The sequence below is a fragment of the Astatotilapia calliptera genome, chromosome 2 (assembly GCF_964374335.1).
Source record: "Astatotilapia calliptera chromosome 2, fAstCal68.1, whole genome shotgun sequence".
NCBI lineage: Eukaryota > Metazoa > Chordata > Actinopteri > Cichliformes > Cichlidae > Astatotilapia > Astatotilapia calliptera.
Genome location: NC_137423.1, coordinates 32,752,053 through 32,772,710, shown reverse-complemented (window position 1 = coordinate 32,772,710; position 20,658 = coordinate 32,752,053). Strand labels below are relative to the sequence as shown.

The 20,658-nt window shown below is 40.2% G+C and overlaps 1 protein-coding gene across 1 annotated transcript in view; it reads left to right on the top strand.

The window, feature by feature from the left end:
- Positions 1–19,562, top strand: part of tsc22d3 (TSC22 domain family, member 3) — a 32,366-nt gene extending 12,804 nt beyond the window's left edge. Inside the window, exons 2-3 of the mRNA XM_026142935.2 lie at positions 17,291–17,342; positions 17,918–19,562. Coding sequence (XP_025998720.2) covers positions 17,291–17,342; positions 17,918–18,190 — 325 coding nt within the window. The 3' untranslated portion in view covers positions 18,191–19,562. The remainder of the gene's footprint in view (positions 1–17,290; positions 17,343–17,917) is intronic.
- The last annotated feature ends 1,096 nt before the right edge of the window (positions 19,563–20,658 follow it).

Below are 20,658 nucleotides of genomic sequence, written 5' to 3'. Positions count from 1 at the left end.
TTTTCCGTTGGATGTTTTTTTAGAACTCCTGGTTTAAGTATACCTTTAAAAATAGCTGTTAAATGGAAGCTGTGAGATTTAGTGTGAGCATATTACTATAATACAGCAAATATATTGTGTTGCCTGCAAAGTCCTCCTACATGATTAGTAGTTGAGCTACCAAACTGGCACAAAGGTCTCTTAGTCCCCTGGCAGTTCACATCTATATTATATATTATGATGCCATCATGTTGCCTTGCAATCACCTACCATTGAACTAAAATTGACAATTTGTAGCATTCATGCACCTGCAGCACCTACAAAAATATAATTTTAATTTAATAACAGTACCTTTGCTATGCATAATATATTATGATGTCATCATGTTACCTAGCAAAGTAAGATGCTGAACTGCAGACAGAAATTCTGCAATAAAAGAACAAACAACAGTGTGAAAATGTTGGCCAGCCCATGCATTTTCCATCAATTTGTCACAAGAATCATCAGTTTGTAATTGATCTATTTTTTCCAGATTCATTTAGTAGTTTTAGTGAGTGGTTTTGCTGTACTTCCAGGGGTTTTTTGTTCATGAACCAATGTGCTAGCCCTCTGAAGGGAAAGGATGTTATTGTAGCATGTATCACTGAGAAATTCAGAGAAACACCCTGATAAAACACAAAGCCCCTCACTGTTATTCTTTGACAGCCAGCAAGGGGAGAACATATATATAATAAAAACAAGAACACAACTGAAAGAAAAGAAAGATACTTCCACCTATTCATATTCAAATGTGCTCTGTAGGAGGAGATATCAGATTCAGCTCAGGCAGTGCTTGTCTCTCGAGTGTTTTGTTTTTCTTGCAATATTAAGAGGCAATAATATCTAGGCCGTCACACTGAAAAGTGCCTTAGTAAGCACCTCTCCCGGGGCATGTCTTTTATTTCCCTCTCAAGTTGGCATCTTAACAAGCATTTGCATTTCAGTGAAACAGTTGGGAACAAATCCATTGGTTCAAATTGGATGGTCAACAGGGAACAAGCAATTTGAATTCCTCCCAAGTTCATCTTTTGGGAATCCTCGTTTTAAAATTTGTGTAATAAAATAGCAAACCCCAGTGCCACCACTGAATTGATTTTGCAGTTCACTTAATTATATATTTCTCCACACTCGTCCTTTCAGTGTGAAAGCAAACTCTTACCGGTATTCATGCCAGTGGCTTAACATCTTAGTTTCATCACTTCTGTTTTCTTTTCATCGCTGCCACCGTTGAAGTCAGATTCATATTTTAAACAAGTCTCCACATTATCTGAGGCCACAGTGGTATTAACTAGATGGAAAATGGCTCTAAAAAGTGTTAGCCTGGAGTGATGGGTTAAACAGTCCATGTCACCTGTTTTCACAGACACATTGAGACGTGCAGTAGGACAGATTAAAGACTTAGATTGTTCTTATCGTCTTGATCCCGTGATAAGAGGCTAACAAGTTTTGCAAATGTATGCACTGTTACTCCTGCACATCCTACTGAATCATCATTTGTACACGGCCATACATGTCTTGTTTAGTATATCTACTTAATATTTGGTATTGACTATAATTTTGCACATTTACAATTTAAGGTTTACATTTGTGACAGTGTTTTCCTAGGTTGAACAACTGAGTTAAAAGTTTATTTTTTTATCTGCCTAGACGTCATTCCTTTGTCATTTTAACGCACTTTTTCACGACATCTCTTCCAAACAAAACTAGTGCGCTCCTCTCAAGGTAACCCTGTTATTTGACAGTTTACCTAAAGAACTGGGAGTACAGCCAAAGCCTCCTATCAGAGGAAACACTGCCTAACAGTTGTGAAAGCCCTTTCCCTCTTTCTCCTCCTTTCTTCCTCATTTTTACATTTTCCTGTTTTGGTGTCTGGTAGCTTTGTGCTTTGCCTATAATAGAAAGTAAAGTCCTGTCCCCAGACGGCAGAGTGCAGACAAATAATAACTGGTGCACTGCGCTCTGATGGAAGGTGATACCCTGAGTTCTTGTCATCAGACCAGTTCCTGTGTCTGTTATGCATTTGTTTTGAGCTGAAAGGGTATAAAATATTAAAGCAGCAGAACATATTACAGCTAAGATTCTGTAGCTTCAGTTTCCTTTTTGAGCAAATCCTGCAAATGTAAATCGGTCCTTCAATTATATTTTGGATTTTTGAAGTAAATTATGATACATGCTCATTCATGTATTTTTGTGTTTAATTTCTCGGGGGTTCTAGTCTAAAAAACATCTATAGGTTGCTGAATGCTTTCACCCTTTCGACAGATTTGCTTTATGTTTTTAACAACAGCGTGAAAGGACGTGACTGGGCAGCATCACTTGTGTTCACCTTTATTCAGGAACACAGGCCAGACATGGTACACTTGCAAAGTCAACACAAATAGCTAAGCTCACTGAGCACAGGGCGGATGCTCTTTCACCCTAACCCCTCCCATTGTTTGTCCATATGCAGGTCACAGTTACATATACTTTATGTAATGGGCTGTCTTATCCTCTCACGGCAACACCTGTGTCAAAAAAAGGTGACTGCGTACCAGACAACACGAATATGACTAGACAGGTCAGAGACAGGATAATTATCTCAAGACAGAGTCAGGGTTAGGCCGTCCCAAAGCATACCAGTCAGATAGGATTTACTGCTCTGAGACTGTATGAAAGGACAGGAATAACAATAGCTGTTAGAGGAGGTGTGCAGTGCAGGCAGAGAGGAAGAAAAGAGGAGGAGCGAGACAGACACAAAGAGCCTAAAGACACAGACGGCAGGACAAAGGACTGTGCACAAGGTGGCAGACAAGACACAAAAATTACACTACTAAATTAATCACATTCTGGCAAGTTGCTTTTACATGTACGTCTCTCTGAAATAACGTTTTTGGCTTGGTCAGGTGCTTTTGCATCGTAAAGGTGCGCAGATACCTTGCAGGCACCACGCCGTGCTCCCGCCTTTGTGTTCAGAATGTAATTAGAGTCTTCGTGAGAACACCACAGTCATTAAAGGAGTGTGAAGAAAACAATCAGTCACACAGGCTGGAAACCGGTGATAATGGTGTGACTGTGTGTGTGCACGTGTATGTAGGTCAGGAGTTATCATGGGAACCTGCGGAATACAGGATTTTGTTTCATTTCTGCAAATTCCTGAAACAGTTCCTCAAAAATATCATATTTGGTTTTTACTGACACTGGTTTTCTGTTTGTCTAAAGTGTGGATTTACTGTAAAGACAAAGAATGACAGGTGCTGAAAAAGGGAACACAACTCTTTACTTCTTTATGATTATTAAACCAATAACAAATGTCAGCCCGATCTGATTTTGCCATTTTGAATTTTAACTATATATTTTAAATATTACTCAGCATATTTAGATGGACGTACTGAATGTCTGTAGTCAATAAATATTGTGAGATACCTAGAGGTCTTTTGAAAAGATCTTAGGACATACCTGGCTTTGTGCGCTGTAATTGTTTGCAACAACAAAGCTGAACTCAGAGTTTGCATATCGTTCCAGCAGCATGCTTTTCAGTTGTTGCAGGACCGAGGCTAAAGACAGCCCTGGAACACTATGCTTTGCTGGAATGCGGTACCTGAGTGTTTGACCTCACTCACCTCTAGCAGTCTTCCCTATGATCTGCCTCAGTTCTTTCTGAATACCTTCTGCCGCACAGAGAAATGGCATTCCTAAATTACAATGCACATGCTTTATTCTGCTTTGTGTTTCCCCCAACCTTGCTGCATCTGCACAAAGTTGAGCCACTGCCGTTCTGGTGGGAAGCCTCGTACATCAGCGCTTGAACTCTGTGATGTGAGCTGTCAAGATAAGGTGACAGCTTCTACTGGCTCCCAAACATTGCTTATGTCTGCAAATCTGTCCATCTTCAAAACAATAAAGGACTCTTACGCACTTCTCCTTGTCGATAGGCCAGATCTGATTAAAGATTTTACGTCAGCGTCAGGGTTCATTGCAAAAGATCACAAGCATAGCAATCACTGTCTTACATGTTCAGTTGTTGTGCACTATTAAAATAGTTTTCTAAAGTCACTGATAGCAGTGAATAAAACCACAGATTAGACTGCCACTTTTCCTAGACCTGAACTTTGAGCATTTAAAATCCAATTGTTAATCACCCAACAACATTCAGTGAAAACCCTCAGTCTTATGAAAGGTTCCCAATTATTAAAGATCTTTTCTTTCTGGTGCCTTAAAAGTGAAAGAAGTTGTATGCCAAACTCTATAAATCTGCATGTTCAGACAGCGACAGAGTGTCTAGTACGCAGCTTTGTTGGCATTCGTTAGTGACCCTGTGTTTTTTATGCATGTGCACATTGATTTCTGCGTAGGTCTGCTTTTCTATCTTGATGTACTTTTGTCCTTCTTGCATACATACATATGTAGGGATCTTTTAGCGTTATTGGCATCCATGCTTGAATGCACACCTTCACATGCGCAGAAGTATGACCAGTGGCAGTACCTGTGTGGTGTGTGCGTGCAGAACAGAGTGTTCTCCAGTTTCATAAGTGAACTTTGGAACCCTTTGGTACACGCTGGAGGCGGGCCAGTTTGTCCTAGATTGTTTACCTGCGTCTTGATACAATGACTGGAATGGCAAATCATGTTTACGCTCTTGAATGCAGCTTGGAAACGGGGAAAATGACACTGCAGATAGACAATTTGTCTTGCATACTGTGACCGGCTTCAAGTTCAAGAGTCACTTAAGTGGACATATTTCCTGTTTTTTCTCTTTAAAGACATCGTGAACCTGCTGTAAGGTTATTTAAAAAGAATCTTTGTGTGGGTAAAAATCTAAGACGATGATTGATTGGTTTCAAGCTCTTTATGGCAACCATTTCCACATACAATAAAAAGATGACAACAAATAAAAGAAAACTGCTGTCAGAATGCAAACTGAGCAGTTACTAAGAGGGTTTTCTTTTAATAAGAACTGTAAAAAGACAAATTTCCTCATTTCCCACGCGGATGGAAAAACCCCTAAACTCTGTCAATGCAACATGTTGTAACACTGTAGATGTTTATGTTTTTCTGGTTCATATCATTTTGTTTTTAATGTGCGATAAGATATCACATCACGTTGCGTTTATTTTAATTAATCAATGTCACCACATATCCTGTCAAGTCAAGTTCTTATCTGTTTAGAAGACTTACATCTCTGTATAAGGGGCAGGCATTTTGGCTCTTTGAGGGCAGGATAGGCTGGGGTTCCTTTAAACTCACAAACAACATTTCAGCCAATCGCAGCACAGTGCCAGCATATCACTGTGTTCCCATTAAATCTGGATCACACAACAGAGTGGATGTAGATCCTTCCCCTGGCTGAGTCACATCCTGAAATAAGTGCTCTTGTGCTACAATATAAATTCTGCTGAACTGAGAAAAAAAAACAAGTGTTTGAGGTTGTCTCAGAATTTGATTTGCCTTCAAAATGTAAACAATAATTAAATGATGGGATGCTGACATCTATCAAAGGCCTATCTAACCTCCCTTTCACTGGTGCCACATTTGAAGATTTAGGCTTCAAATGCTGTACAAAACTTTAAGCACAAGTTCAACTGCAGTCTTAATGAGTGGTCCTAATGGCATCTCCATAGCTAAGGCAGACTTACACCATAAATATAATAAATACACCATGACAAACTATAAATACAATAAATACAGGGTGTGATGATTGGATATTCACGGAGCCTAGAATAACAAAAAAAAAAACTTATATGTTTTTTGCAAAGATGCCAACATGCTCAAAGCTATGATCCATTTTCAATACTTTTCATGTAAATATACATACAAATACATGCATGCTCACACCATCACTTACCAAAAAGATGCTTCCTTTTAGAATTGATACACTATCAGTAACACATCAACAGAGTGTTTTAACATGATAGTACCCCGTTACTCATCCATGTGTTAGTTTAAATACTTAGATTAGGATCTCTCTGTTGATTAAACAGACTTCCCATTAACTTTCATCAGGATATATATATATTTCAGCTTTTCTTCTGAAGAAGATAAGGCTTCTACTCAACTGCAAAATATTTTCTTTGAAGTACAACGGTGGCCAGCACATCTGGCCTTGTCCTCGTCTGTCTCAGGCCGTCCATGAGATTCTCACCATGCAGACAGGCTGAGGAAATATTGTGTACACAGTGTCCTCTCACCCTTCAGCGCTTCTCTCCCGCATTTGATCCACGCCATACCTCTGTGAGCCTGCACAGACTGAATACCCCTGTGGATTTCTTGGCTTCAACGTTAAATGGTTTGGTGATACTATTTGGAATGGGGGGGAATCAAATTAGGTGCTGAATATACATGAGTTCCCTTCACAGCTGCACTTGTATCAGCTTTCCCTTTGAGAAAAAAGTCAATGTGGCTTTCCTCAGTAAATGCCTTTAATGCAACTTTAAAGATTGGGTATATTTATGGACTTATTTACATATAAACAAGCCTAATTTCATGCAGCTGCTCCACCGATTCCAAGTCTGTAGCAATCAGTCAGAGTTTTCAATAGCATTGCCTCAAGCTATAACACAAATACCGGGTAAGATCCCTGGAGGGAACATTAAAGGCCTACATTCATTACAAATGAGAAGCGGTCCTCGCCCTGTTTCTGTTTGCGTTACTATTTCTGGTCGGAACACTTACAGTAGTGTGAAGTAGCCTGCATGTGTATGTGTAGGTGTTTGTTCCAGGAACAGTATGTGTGCTTAAGCAGTAGCTTTAATAATGATATATTCTTTTACACACTGAAAAAACTATTTTACCTTTAAGGTGATTTAAAGTCTTGGGTAAACTGCACATCTCACCCACAGCAGATATATTACACATTATTCTATCATCTTTGTTTTGATATACAGCGTTTTGTATGATCTGAGTCATTCATGTGGTCTTGTTAAAGGAGAATAATATAGGTCGTTGGGCTTGTAGAGATCGGTGAAGCAGGTTGCGATGGAACCTCCTCAGGCTAATGGTAGGAACTTAGGAGAAAGCACCCGTGTCTTAGCTTCAAAGTAATTTTACCAAGAAATGAGTGATGATTTATCTGATATTTTCTTTCAAAAAACAGCAAATGTCTGTATTTAGTAGTTTAAAAGAATCTAAAAAATGAATAATAGCTGAATAACAGATGTAAGAGACCCCTCAGAACATAAAGTAACTGAGGCAACATAAAAGGTTTAGAATTCTTTCGAGTTCTTTTGAAAGACTTACGACATATTTCTTTGGAAACTATTTTCCATTTTGTTGCAAGGCGGTTTGTTTGATGCTCGTTTGTGTTAAAGCTGCAAATGTGCTTTTCTGTCATAATGACCGGGAATGACTTGTTTCAAATTATCCGTGGGAACTTTGTCATTGCTCCATCGTCGTGTCGCAGGTGACAAAGGATTAGCTTTAATACTCAGCGGAGAAGCCTGCTGGAGTCTGTGGGAACGATTCAGTGTTTGGATGACACTGACAGTGAGAGTTAGCAGGGTGTCCATCATCCAGTTAAATCCAGATCATGCTGACAAGGTCATACGCGCGCGAGTATGCACGTATGCAAACGTGTGACCAACTGGATTCATCAGCATACACACAGGCAAGCAAAACACAAGCAAACACATAAACACACACCAGAGGATGGCTCAATGAGGCCTAAGCTCCCTCCAGTGTTGTCCCAGTTGTTGGTGACTCGGGTCACACAGCTGCAAGCTCAGCTAGCTCAGCCTCAGCTGGAAAGCGACGAAGATGGAAAAATGAAGAAATCACAAGAAAGAATATACATAAAATGAAAGGTCATAACATGAATATGAGGAATAGTTTGAAGAAGATGAAAAGAATAATGATACTATAAAACATGCATGTGAAAGTGAGCTAAAAAGAAAAAGATGTTCATCTTTTCCTTATTGTTAAAAAACTGCAGACTGCTCATTATTCTAGTCCATAAAGTATAAACAAATTTCCCACGTGTGGGACTAATAAAGGTTATCTTATCTTATCTTATAAAAAGAATAAAATATTTTTTGTAATTTTGCCTCTTTACACCATCACAGTAAATTTCAAACCAGTCAAAATGTGACTGAAGTGCATTTTCAGCTTTAACTCAAAGGGTAGAGCAAAAACATTCACGAATTACAGACAGTTTCATGGCCAGGTGAGGCCCCTTCCCTTGATATTTCATGACCACTAGTTACACTCAAGTACAGGAAAGCCAGAAGAACCTTTCCAGAAAACCTCTGAGAGTCTTCACAGGTCTGCAAAGAGGATGGACACATGAAACCAAAATGAACTTGTATCAGTTCAATGGGAATATAAAACAATGGAGAAGGAGAGAAACAAGCTCATGATGTGAAACATCAATGCATCATCTGTGTGGCATAGGCATGTATGGCTGGCAGTGGAACTGGATCACTAAGGCAGCAGGATGAATTCTGAAATGTATGGGCGTATTCTCTCTGCTCACATTCACTCAGTTGCTCTATAATTGATCAGACAGTGCACGACTCAAATCATACTGCAAAACCAGCCCGAGAGTTTCTCAAGGCAAAGAAATGTGATATTCTTCAGTGGCCAGGTCAGTCACCTGATCTCTGCCCATTAGATCATGCTTTTCAGTTATTAAAGTTAAAAGTGAAAACAGAAAGACAGACAAACAAGGAGTGGATGAAAGTGGTTTCTATTGAAGACCTGACAGAGCCCACGGGTTGTCTTTAACTACAATAATTTTGTTCTAAGTATTAAACACAGTACTTAAATTTAGCATGATTCTATTTTGGTCAACTAATTTTGAACATCTGGGAATTGGGGACTATTGATAGAAATTATTAGGAGTAATAAAGTGTTAATAAACTACTTTTTCACAAAACCTATGAATTAAATCTGAAAGTCTGCACTTCAGTCAGATCTTAGCTTTGATTTAAAATTCACTATGCTAGTGTACAGAGATATAATTAAAAAAGTGACATTAGCCAAACATTTATAGCTCTAACTGTATTTAGTTATACTGTATGCTTGCCAGTGACAGCCATGATTATGATGAACATCCTGTGCTAAAATCACATTTCTAATTGCTTACTAATGTTCTAGTTGCTGATAGGGTTGACAGTAAATCCAACCAACTCCTGACAAGTTAAACCTGATACTATCATTTAGTATCAACGGATGAATGTGTGTAACAGTCAACTTTGCTGCAGATCCACCAGACTGCAGTGGATTTCAGTGAAGCCTGTGCCCATATCTAGTCCGATGTCAGCATTCCATAGTTAGACAGATTAATGGCAGTGAACTCTGCAACCCTTTGTTCTGGGATGTGATCCAGCCATGCGAAGTGTCATCCACTAGATCCAGTCTTTAAATATATACATACTTTCACGTAAACACAGAATGTTTTTTTTTATCTGTCTTGGATACATATTTTTTATTTTAAATGTTTCCATTATCAACTGAACAGAATATAGTATTGGGTAGACCCATAGTTCCTTTCCAGTTTGCACCCCTGTAGCGTTTTGAGAGATCACTAAACTGCATCCATACTAGTCAGAGAGTTTGCCATCTTTCAGAGTGAACAATATGGTGTGTCTGCATGTGTGTGCGCGTGTTCTCCTCTGCCAATGTCAGTGTAAACGCAGTAAAACACAGATGGGAATCCTAAGGGCTACTGACTCGAACATACTGTTTGTGGGGGGAAGATTTGGGGCTGGGATATGAATGTTGCCTGACAGGGTTTCACCTGTGATATTCCCTTAACACAGTCCTCTGGGCCTCCGCTCTACTTCAGTATTTTCACAGTAAATTTAGCCAGAACATGTTGCTCGTTAGAATACAAGGTAAATCTTTACATTATGGCCTGAAGCTGTCTGACTTCTGCTGAGTTGCATTCTGGTGCCAGATGCTGCAAAGTCCCCACGCTTGTTAACTGCAATATACTGCACATCACCATTTCTACAATAGTGCCTGTTCTTCTATTAGTTACGGTGAAAGCTACTGTAAATGAACTGAATATAATTATGTATTGGCTAAAATGAAATATAATAACAATTTCTGGTAAGCAAACCATTCAAACGGACCTTTATGTTGCCGTGGGAAACTGCATTAAGCCGGTAGTCCTTGTCTTGTCTTTTTAATGATAATGAACACAGGTTAGCACCCAGACAGCTGTTATAAAGCAAAGGAGGTTCTCTATCAAGGGACTAATCAGATAGGTACAGTTCCCTACAGATGGCGAGGACTACACATGTTCACGAACGCACACACACACCTGTTTGTTGTAGCTTCTGATTTAGTGAGATTGGGCTTTTAAAAAACAAGCGAAGAAATGTTTCTTCTTTATACTATGAAGATCACAATTAAAGCCTTTAATGTAGATAAGTAATCCCCTCAAAGTTGGTATTTATTTTTTTGCCTGTAATTTAGTAAACCTGCTTAATACAGCAGCTGGTGGCTGATATTTATATCCCAGGTGTGTAATTTCTTCCTTTTTTCCTCTTTCTGTTTCACTGAAAATCAATCTAGGATTTACATCATCACTGCTCTTCTGAAATTATACGACAGCAAAAGTCATATTTACATTTTTTCCCCAAAGCTCATTCTTATTCTGTTCATTTCTTTTAAGAGTCGGGGAAACACAGTTATTCAAATTTCTTAAAGTTACTTAACACCACATGTTGTAACATGATCGACTGTCTGGTCGGTAGGAAGATTACTTTCTCGAGACATGTAATTACAGGGCACCTTTGGTGTGGCGGAAAAACAAAAGCAAGGGGCTCAAAAACTGGTTGGCACACTGTCATCTTCTTGCTTACTGCAGGCAAATTGAGAAATATGTCAGGGGGTTACATAAAAAGTAAACACTACATTAAGTGGGATACGTAATCCATACCTTAAAGGACAAAAATGCCCTGAGCTGCACAAATGTGACCTTGTAAAACTGTAGGAAAGCAGGTTTCCTTGCGTGACCTTGCAGAATACACAGTGATTAAATATTACAGATTTAACATGAACTGCTCCTGAACTGCTCTGTACAGCAAAGTAAGCAGATCTGGAGGAAAGCTGTCCAAGAAAAACAACCCTGAATGCTGATAGAGATCTGTGATTGTTTGACACTGTGAACTGAGTTAACCCGAAATTCCTCTGCTACAAGGAAATATAGATGGCAATTTGTTAATTTCCAAGCAGTGTGGTAAAATTAACCGACCAAATTATCAGTGCTGACTAAAAGCTTATTGCCTTTATATTTTATTTCCTTAAAATATGCCACAGACTCCCATTTCTGGATGAAGATGGATGAAGCTTTCTGTCTGATAGCCCTACATATGCACTGGAGATTTGCTTGAAGAACTGGTTTCACATACTGTCCTGTTGTGTAAAACCACACTCGTCTGTGTATCACAGTCTACAGACTATCAAATGTCTTGTCAACAGACTGGATTAAATGGAGACAGACATGCGAGACACTTACATGGAGCTGTCAAATTAAAAAGAAACTAGTTATGCAAAGCGTGGGTTCATTTTGGTGTTACACCTTTAACAACAGCAGTAGCTCTTCAAACATTTACACCCTTTGATTACAATGAAAGCATACTGCAGTTGACAAACCCAGCAATTAAAAGTACTTTGGGATTTTTTAACTCAAGTACATGATAAGGCATGTTGCATATGAGGCAGCTGAGCTAAGTTATATGCAAATTACAAGGAGTTGTGTAATGAGGTGTCCAAAAAACTTGTTTTGTGGTGTAAAGGTTCATTACATTAACAAGTTTGTTTCACATCATAGGAGAATGGCCCGATTATATTTTTATTGCACTTATTATGGCCGATTACATGAGGTAAGGAGACAGGCATGATGATTGTTCCCTTTAGGTGCAGTCAGAGAAATACCTTTTGCTTTGTTTGCCTCAAAGAGGCACTCCAGTGATTTAGAGATGAAACCGCTGGCGCCATTTCAGCAAACTGGCATTTTCATTGTAACTCTGAGGCCATTGTATTCAGCCAGATTGGAGACGCATCATACAAGTGTCAGCCTGAGCATGGCACTCACAGCTATGGCTGCATATCCAGAGGTTTCGCCAGACCTCAATTGTCTCTTTGTGCTCTGAGAAAACAGCTGCTGAGAGCAAACAACAGCAGAACAGTGAGCTAACACTAAGAGGGCTTTCGACTCTTGAACAGCCTCTTCATTTGGAAGCCAGAATGGGACAGTCTAAGACGCGTCCTGCTGAAGTTGCCCCTCTTGGGGCACGGCCACCCTCCCCTAGGTCGGTGTGCGCCCTCCGGCTGGCCGAACAATCCCAGAGATTCTGCTGTCACTACCAGCACTTCAACTTTCCTGAGAGACCTATGAGCTACTCACCCCCTTACTCACCGAGTCTGTTCAAGAGGCCAGATCGGCGGTAAGTGGGGGCGGCCGAGGACAGTAGGAGAATTTGTCTTGCTTGTGGTGTGGGGACATTTGCCAGGCTCGACAGTAACATGTGTCGGTGACAGATGCGCACGCCAAAGGCGGTTAAAGAGAAGACGAGCTCTGGAGGCTGGCAGCTTGTCAACATCTAAATGATATAGAGTTGTCATTGCAGTATTTTCAGCAGTTACAATCCTTAAATGAAACGATTGCCGTTACAGTTTTCATAATGTTCAATCTGCTCATGTGGTGAGAAACAGCACTAGAAGAAAATGCTGCAGCTTCAGGCTCATTATCAGATGTACTTATGGGGATTACTAGAGTAACACGTTCGTTTGGGGTGTTATTTTGGACTGTTGCTCGTGGTGACTTTGAAAAATGGATTTTTGTGCCCGCGGCACTGAAAGCGGGAAAAGTGATATCACTACCAGTCCTTGGATAGCAGTGTCAATCCTGTCATCACTCTCTGCCTGCACAATATATCACATAAAGAAATGTTACATTCAATACCAGGGCATGAATTTATTGAAACATCTCATGAGAGAGACCAAGGCCATGTGCCCTATTGTTATTCATGGCTCAAGAGTCTGAGGTGATGAGATAATAACGACTGCCTCTGGGTGTCCTAGTGTATGAATGAGTTCAGTGTGAATTCAGTATTCATTGTTTGTAGCTGTTCTTGTTGCCCACACTGCCAGCTTCCTCTGAGATAGCCTCTGGCTGCAACCTTTGGCATGCACGAGTATTGTCGGGCCACACTCTTATCCACGCTATGCATTCCTAATTGGCCCAAAAAGAATTTTTCTTCTGTATATATTTTCTCTGCAGTATTATGAATAGCTTCAATTTGACGGGGAAAAAGTACAACTCCTAAAATGCTGTTCATAACAAAAAGCTGGAAGGCTGGTATTATGTGACGGCCTTATTCTTTTGAAGCCATCAGTACAGATGAATCATGGTATTATATAATGGAGTTGGCTCTTGCGCAGGAGACATCTGATGGAAACTGTGGGCCATCGCCTAGCTCCAAAATGACTCACTGAATTGGGCACACGCCGAAATTGTTAGGCATTAGGTGTTCCACGGAAACACGAGGGTATTTATTTTTTGAAAAGGCAGGAAAAATCTGTATTCCTCTTGAAAGGAGGAATTTAATCAGTATTTTCCATCACTTAAATTTGTATCAGAGTGATTCTAAAGCTTCTGTAGTAGGAAAAGCAGGAGACTCAGTTTACACTGTGATCATCTTACCTAATGCGGTTCATTGGTTATACTGTGCTGGAAGGCTCCCCACTGTGTAGGTCCTATCTGTGCATCTCAGCTGAAGACATTCGCTGTGACTCCTTCCTCCAAAATGGGACTATCACTGCTGGGCAGGGTAATTCACCTGTCTCCCATTGCTCGAAGCGGGCTGGATATTAAACCTGGCAGCTGAACTGTCGCAGCACGAAATCTGAGACGACAGGCACGATGGGCCCTAATACCCAGTCACTGTGCTTTCTGCTAAGCCTTGTTAGTCCAACCAGAAGTCCAACCACTTTAATTGTTTTGTTATGTAACACAACTCCTTCTTCTCCTCTTTCAAAAAAACAGAAGGAAAAAAAAGGAATTTGGTTTTTAAAGTTATAAAAAGTTAGAGGTCTGGGATTATTTAATATTTTAAATGCAGGTCCACGGTCTTTAGGCATGTGTGATCATGCAAAAAATATCTTTGGACTCATAATTGAATTATTTTATTCAGATAACATCCTAATTTTTTTTTCTGTCCTTATTTAAATAGACCTAATATCCTTTTGAAAGATATGACTGAAAGGATGTGGATTATGAATGAGCAAAATTTAATAGAGTTGATCCCCTCAGCAGGGAATCTGCATAAAAGTTATCCATGGTTGAATATTCCACAAGTTGATGTGCCTGTAGAAGAATTGTTATGCAGAGACTCTTTAATAAAATTGTAATTGGCTTATTATCAGTATTGAATCAGATAATTGCAACAACAAAATGGAACATAATGTGACAGCTGAGAAGTGCCGGGAAATTACATTAAAGCTATTAAAACCTGCAGCGAAAACAAGGTCTATTACGCAATAATAGCAGTGGGTAATGTGATGGAAAAAATGGGATGACAGCAGGTGTTCTCTCTCTGTATCCTTTGTAGTTATCCTATGTGACAAATGACTTATTATTTTATGCTTTGTGTGGATGCATTTGAGCTTCATGTGGTAACATGCCCGTTCGAAAAGGTCTCGCTTAGAGAGCGTTGCAAATTGATGTACTCCGGTAAGAGGTTGTTGATGCTTAATGTAACTACGCAGGGGTGGTCAATTAACTTTCCCAAGGGGGCCACATGAGAAACTGGGACTGTTGTGGAGGGTAGTACTAATAAGCTGAACTCAATTTTGCTCAATATTAATTTTATCACTTTAAAAGCTTGTTGGTACAGCCCTCCACAACAATCCCAGTTTCCCAGTGAGCCCCTTGGGAAAATTAATTGCCCACCTCTGCTATAGAGGTACAGATCACCCATTAAATATCCTGCAGTATGTTGTTTATTGGCTGAGACAATGGACTGTAGTGTGATAAAAACTAAAAGGAACAAGAAATGATGTGGTAGGCATATACCATATGAACAAGTAGGAGCTAAGTCCTTAACTATAAATATAGAATGCCATTTGAGAATTTCCAGAACTGGAAAAACAACCTGGAAATGTACGGTGTACGGAAAATTCCCAAGGAAACACCAGGTTCCCTCTAATTAATTTTGTTGCCCAAGTGCACTGTAGTCTACATTTTCACCACTAGAGTCCGGTAGAGTTCAGACATAGACTGATTGGAAATTTACCTGTGGATAGGACGGAAAAGTACCTATACATGTGCATATGGTACGTGTGGATGGTGCAGGACATTCCGTTAGAGCATATACTGTGAAAAACTCCAGAGTATCATCAACCAGTCATGTGAACAAAATGCGAGGGTTTTTTTCTTTTACATGTCGGTAACACTGTCAGTACTGACATGTAAAGTAACTCGATAAAAAAAGAAATAAAAAAAAAAACAATCTTCCTAAGAAGTCACATTAAAAATCACTTGTTAAATAAGCCCGTTTAATAAATTAGCCATATGACAGTATAAGGAAAAACTTTTTGGCTTTATTTACATCAATCGAGGGTTTTAATTTGCTGCAAGAACGAGTAACAGTGCAGGCTAACGTGTTCAGATAGTTTGTTTTCTACTACTTGTTGCAGCTTTGCGGATTTCGGTCTGTGGGTTCGCAGAGACTCACGAGAAGTTCAGCAGCGGGGCAGAGCTGACGCTGCCTTCAAATGCTGACGTTTAAGCTCGGCATTTGGAGTAGTAACTGTTTACTAAAAGGGTAATGAAACCTAATTGTTTATCGTGACTGCTTTGCTTTAACTGGTGCACGGCTAAACTATCAAAAAGGTTTACTGATGAGAAGTGATTCAAGACCCACATCAAGCTTATATTTCTTTCATTTTAAAGGGTTATGATTGCTTATATAAGTGATAAGTATTATATACCTTATATATATAAGGTATATGCAATAATTATCATATAGCCATGTTAATGATCTGATAAAACAGATAAAAGGAAGGATGCAAAATTAATGCATCACTTTAGTATTTGGGATTTTTATTAGTTCTGAACGTCATTGCATCATGCTTATCCTGATTATACTGAACCTGCAGAGGAAAAAAAACATAAAAAGTAGTTAAATGAAGACCAAACACATAATCAATGCTACAGCCAATCTTATGATCAAGGTATTGAATGATCACTACGTGACCTATGGTTTAACTATTATGTCAAAAAAACAACAAAAATGCTGAGGTCGTGGCTGTTTATCAATCTCACACTGTTCTTGTTTTTTGCTCATGACACTGGAAGGCACCAAAAAGAAAAAAACTGCCCCCCTCCCTTCACCCCTCCTTCTCAGCTTATTTGACTAATTCATGCACGCGTCATGTGACGTCAGAACGGCAGTCGTTCAAATACTGGCCGGTGGCAGAAATAGCATCAGACAGTCGCTTGTAAAAATCCGCGAAGCTGACAAACCCGACACAGCACTGCGCTTAGCCCGAAGCGAGTTAGTGCATCGTTGCTAAAGACGAAACAAACCCGGATCCCTATTTAGCTGATCAACCAGCCGCAAACGTGGCGAGAAATATTATCCAAACGAGTCTGGTACTCAACATGAGCACGGAGATGTTCGCTAAAACACCAATGGAGGTTGCCGTCTACCAGTTGCATAACTTCTCCATCTCTTTCTTCTCCTCTTTACTCGGAGGAGACGTTGTTTCGGTCAAACTTGACAACAGGTAAATGGTCATCAAATACTTGAATACGGTTCTTTTTTATTTATGTGTGAGGTTTTACCAAACGTTCGTCTGTTTTGTTCTTTTTCTTTTATTTCCTCATTCTGCTTCAATACTGAATGCTTTGCTGGTGGTTCAAAACACATTTATGTGCTCGATTTCTGATGTTAAGAGTTCCCAAATGCTTTCTGCTGAGCTGTGTTTCTCTCTGCTGCCTTTGTGGACTTTGAACAGATATCTGTTCTGCCCTATTTGCCTTATCGCTAGCTGGCTGCCGCATACTCAGTAACAAGGTTACACTGAAACCTAAATAAAACCTTAATCTGACTCCAAAAGCAATTGACGTGTAGTTTATGTTTGGCAAAAGTAGCCAAGATACCAGCGGAGCAAACGGTTTTCATTTCCGTTTGGAATGCTTTCTGTTTCACCTTAGTAACCCTGGGAATTCCCAGAATTGGAGCGACATGTTTTCTTTGTTTTTCTTTTGTGGAATATGAGGTGACTTGAAGAGTTTTAAGTTGCAGAATGTTAATTAATGGGCTCTATTTCTTCTCTTTTGCAGTGCCTCTGGTGCTAGCGTTGTGGCCATCGACAACAAAATCGAGCAGGCCATGGTAAGCTAATAACACACCAGCCACTACACCGAGATGCATTACACATGCATGCAGTGTACAAGTAGCATAGCTGTTTCCTTCAAAGTGATAATAACCACAAAGTTAAAATGTTAATTCTGTATCACAGTAGATATTTTCCCTCCCAGACCTTAAAACTGTGAGATTTTGCTAGATTTCTTTACTAAAGGTTAATTCATACATCAGAACAGTTATAATCAACGACCGCCCAAAATACAGTTATGTAAAATCAGCTCTGTGAAGTGTCTAGGAAGTCCCTGCAATGTGACCGTAGCACAGGCTGCTGCACGCTTTATTGATGTGCAAAGTAGTAAACGTGCAGGAATGTGCACCTTTGAGTTAAGTAACATGTGAACTTTATTGTGCCTGCTAGATCACAAGAAGTACATGTGAGACTAGGAGTAAAATATAGTAGCAGATATCCTCTAATGGAAAAACTTGGCTGGCAAACCCAGTCCTTCTTTTAGACTGTGCAAGCAATCAAACCAGCCTTGCAGGCTGTAACAGTTGCTCTGTTTTATGTACCTAAACTAACCTCTCTTCTTTTGCTATGACAGGACCTTGTCAAGAACCACCTGATGTATGCAGTGCGTGAGGAGGTGGAGATCCTCAAGGAACAGATCAAGGAGCTGGCTGAGAAGAACAACCAGCTGGAGAGAGAGAACTACCTGCTGAAGAACCTAGCCAGTCCAGAGCAGCTGGAGAAGTTCCAGTCGCGCATCCCGACGGATGTGCTGTTACCCCTGGACAATCAGAACATCCAGGGCACTCCGGAACAGCAGCAGCAGCAGCAGCAGACCTGCAACCACAGCACTGGTTCTGCTGTATAAGTGGCTCTGCCTTGGGGCGGGCAGAGCCACTGTCTCTTTCCAATTATGGACCTCCATTTGAATGAAAGCGTCATTAAATCGCTGCCGCAGAGATCTCTTCAAAACAATGAAGGTGAAGCATCTGGGCTTTAAATGATCGATGGGACACAAACGAACTGTTGACACTGATAAGCACAGACCAGAACTGAAGACGCTCTGACCGGTGCCATGTCAGGCCCGTCCTCTGATACCGTCCAGCTTTTTGTCATGTTCCCTCTAATGTAGACGAAAGTGTTAAGAGTAGCGAGAAGGTTCTGACTAGACACAGTCGAGAACTTGCTGACAGAGGGCGGCTTTCCCTGCCTAGCCTAACCCTTCCAATAGGTGAGAAGGTGTTGATCGGGCTGGCCCTGCAGGTGCTTGACTTGGAAAAGTGTGGAGAGTTTGCTCTTCCATTACTCACAGGAAACCCATCTGAGACGGCCCTCCAGGTCTCAGTGAGAGGTGCCCCATTGCGTGGATTTGTCTCAAAAGCCTTGCAGCAGTACATTTCAGCCTCATAACAAAGACTTTACCTGTACCGACAATGTATTGCTGATGTGTTTGTGTACATCCGAGCATAACACCAATAATTAACAGAATAAGCTGGGCAACAGAGGTAGAGGTCAGTACAGATTAATGTTTTTAGAGCTGGTGAACCGATCAGTATACTGTTAATGATTCAAAAAGTGTAATTTTGTATTGCCTGCAGTTGGGGCTTGCTGCTTATGGGGGAAAATTAATCCTGCTCTGTTTTTGTTTTTGATTTTGGAACAAAAATCAGTCGTTTGTAAAGTAGGAACATTGTGTTTTTTCTTCAAACGTTTCTTATTTTGTAATATATGGTGCATATCTGTTTTCCTAACTCTTGACGGAATAACTACAATGTACATAGAGTTTAAAAGTCCTGAGATTAACATAGTATAGCTTGCTTGCAAGCAGACACCTGCATTTCTCGCTGCAGATGCACTCCTGACTGTAGCAGCGTCATCGAGCATCTGGCCTGTTTACCTGCTCAGATGCCAACTCGAAAACAATGGCATGACAACAGTGCCTGTAAAGAAAGAGAGGAACGCATTCTCACACTGTCCTCAGTTGCTGCTGTTGTTATTGTTGTTGTTTTCTAGCTACCAAAGACTCGTTATGTTTTCCACACAACAGCAGACGCTGAGCAAACCAGGACCATGTGCAAAACTTCACAGGGAGAAGTCTTCGTCGTAACTAGAGCTGACCTTTGTATTTGTTTTGTAAAAGATGACTGTATTGTTGCTGTAATGTATCCTCAAGAGTTGTTCACTAGATGTTTGGATACAACTGCACATTTGCAATAAACCTTGTTTACATTATAAAATAAGCTGACATTGTCGCTCTCTCTCTTTTTCTTTTTCTAAATTAAGTCTGCCCTTCGGTTCATACCGAAGTGTCTGTAGTTTTTAAGTAGGGCTGGTAGTGTTAGTACTAAGAATATCATCCCATCACTAAAATGTCATGTGGTACCATCACATGCTTTTGTTGCTGAATTTTAGTAATAAGAGTGGGATACATTCAAGAATGGCTATCTTTAAAATGGATTTCCTTAATGTACGTGATGTGAAGTTGCATACTCTGTAATGGAGAAATCTGAAACTGGGAGGAAAAACTCAGTAGCTGCAGCAGTAGACTTTATTTTCAGGGGCAAAAGTTGAACAGCTGTGAAATCTGTTCATCTGAGTTTCAGAGTAAACAACCCTTCAACTTCTGTTCAAACTAGCATGGCTTTCCTGGAAGTTGTAGCCTCTTCATCTCAGTATCTGAATACATTGATTTTCTATTGAATTCTGCGTGCCCTGTTTGTGTTTATGAAGTCTGACAAACAGCATGTGATTTGTGAAATTGTGAAATGCATGGATCTCTGGGGTACTGCAGCACAAGTTTGTGTTTGCTATTTATGGCTGCGCAGAGTTGGAGTTTTTTTACCCCTTGACAATTTGAGAAAGTAACTTATTACTCACTCTTTATTTTTCCAAAGTCAAAACCAGCACGACCGCTAATGACAGCGAAATAATAATAGTTAGGTTGCATGCAGATTGGAATCTGGCAGAGTGAAAAAACAGTTTGTCCAAGAAGCATTTTCCTTCAGACGGACTGGCAGCCAGTCACAGCAGCTTGTGTGCAGCTACACATGTTGTGGCTTCCCTGGTACGCAAACTAGACTTGCATAGTTGAAATGAGGAGACATGTCTCTGGCCCACAACCATCATCACGGATCAGATTTCACTGTTGTGAACACGGCATTGTTACCAGTGCTTCCTTATAAACAAGAGACTGTGGTCTTTCCAGGTGTTTTGTGTCACAACAACCGATTTTATGTGAGGTGGAGGGTCCTGATCAATATGTCTGACATGCATTCTTCATTTAATAGGTAACAGGAGGGAGGTGCAGTTTATTGACTCAGAGGGCATTTATACTAT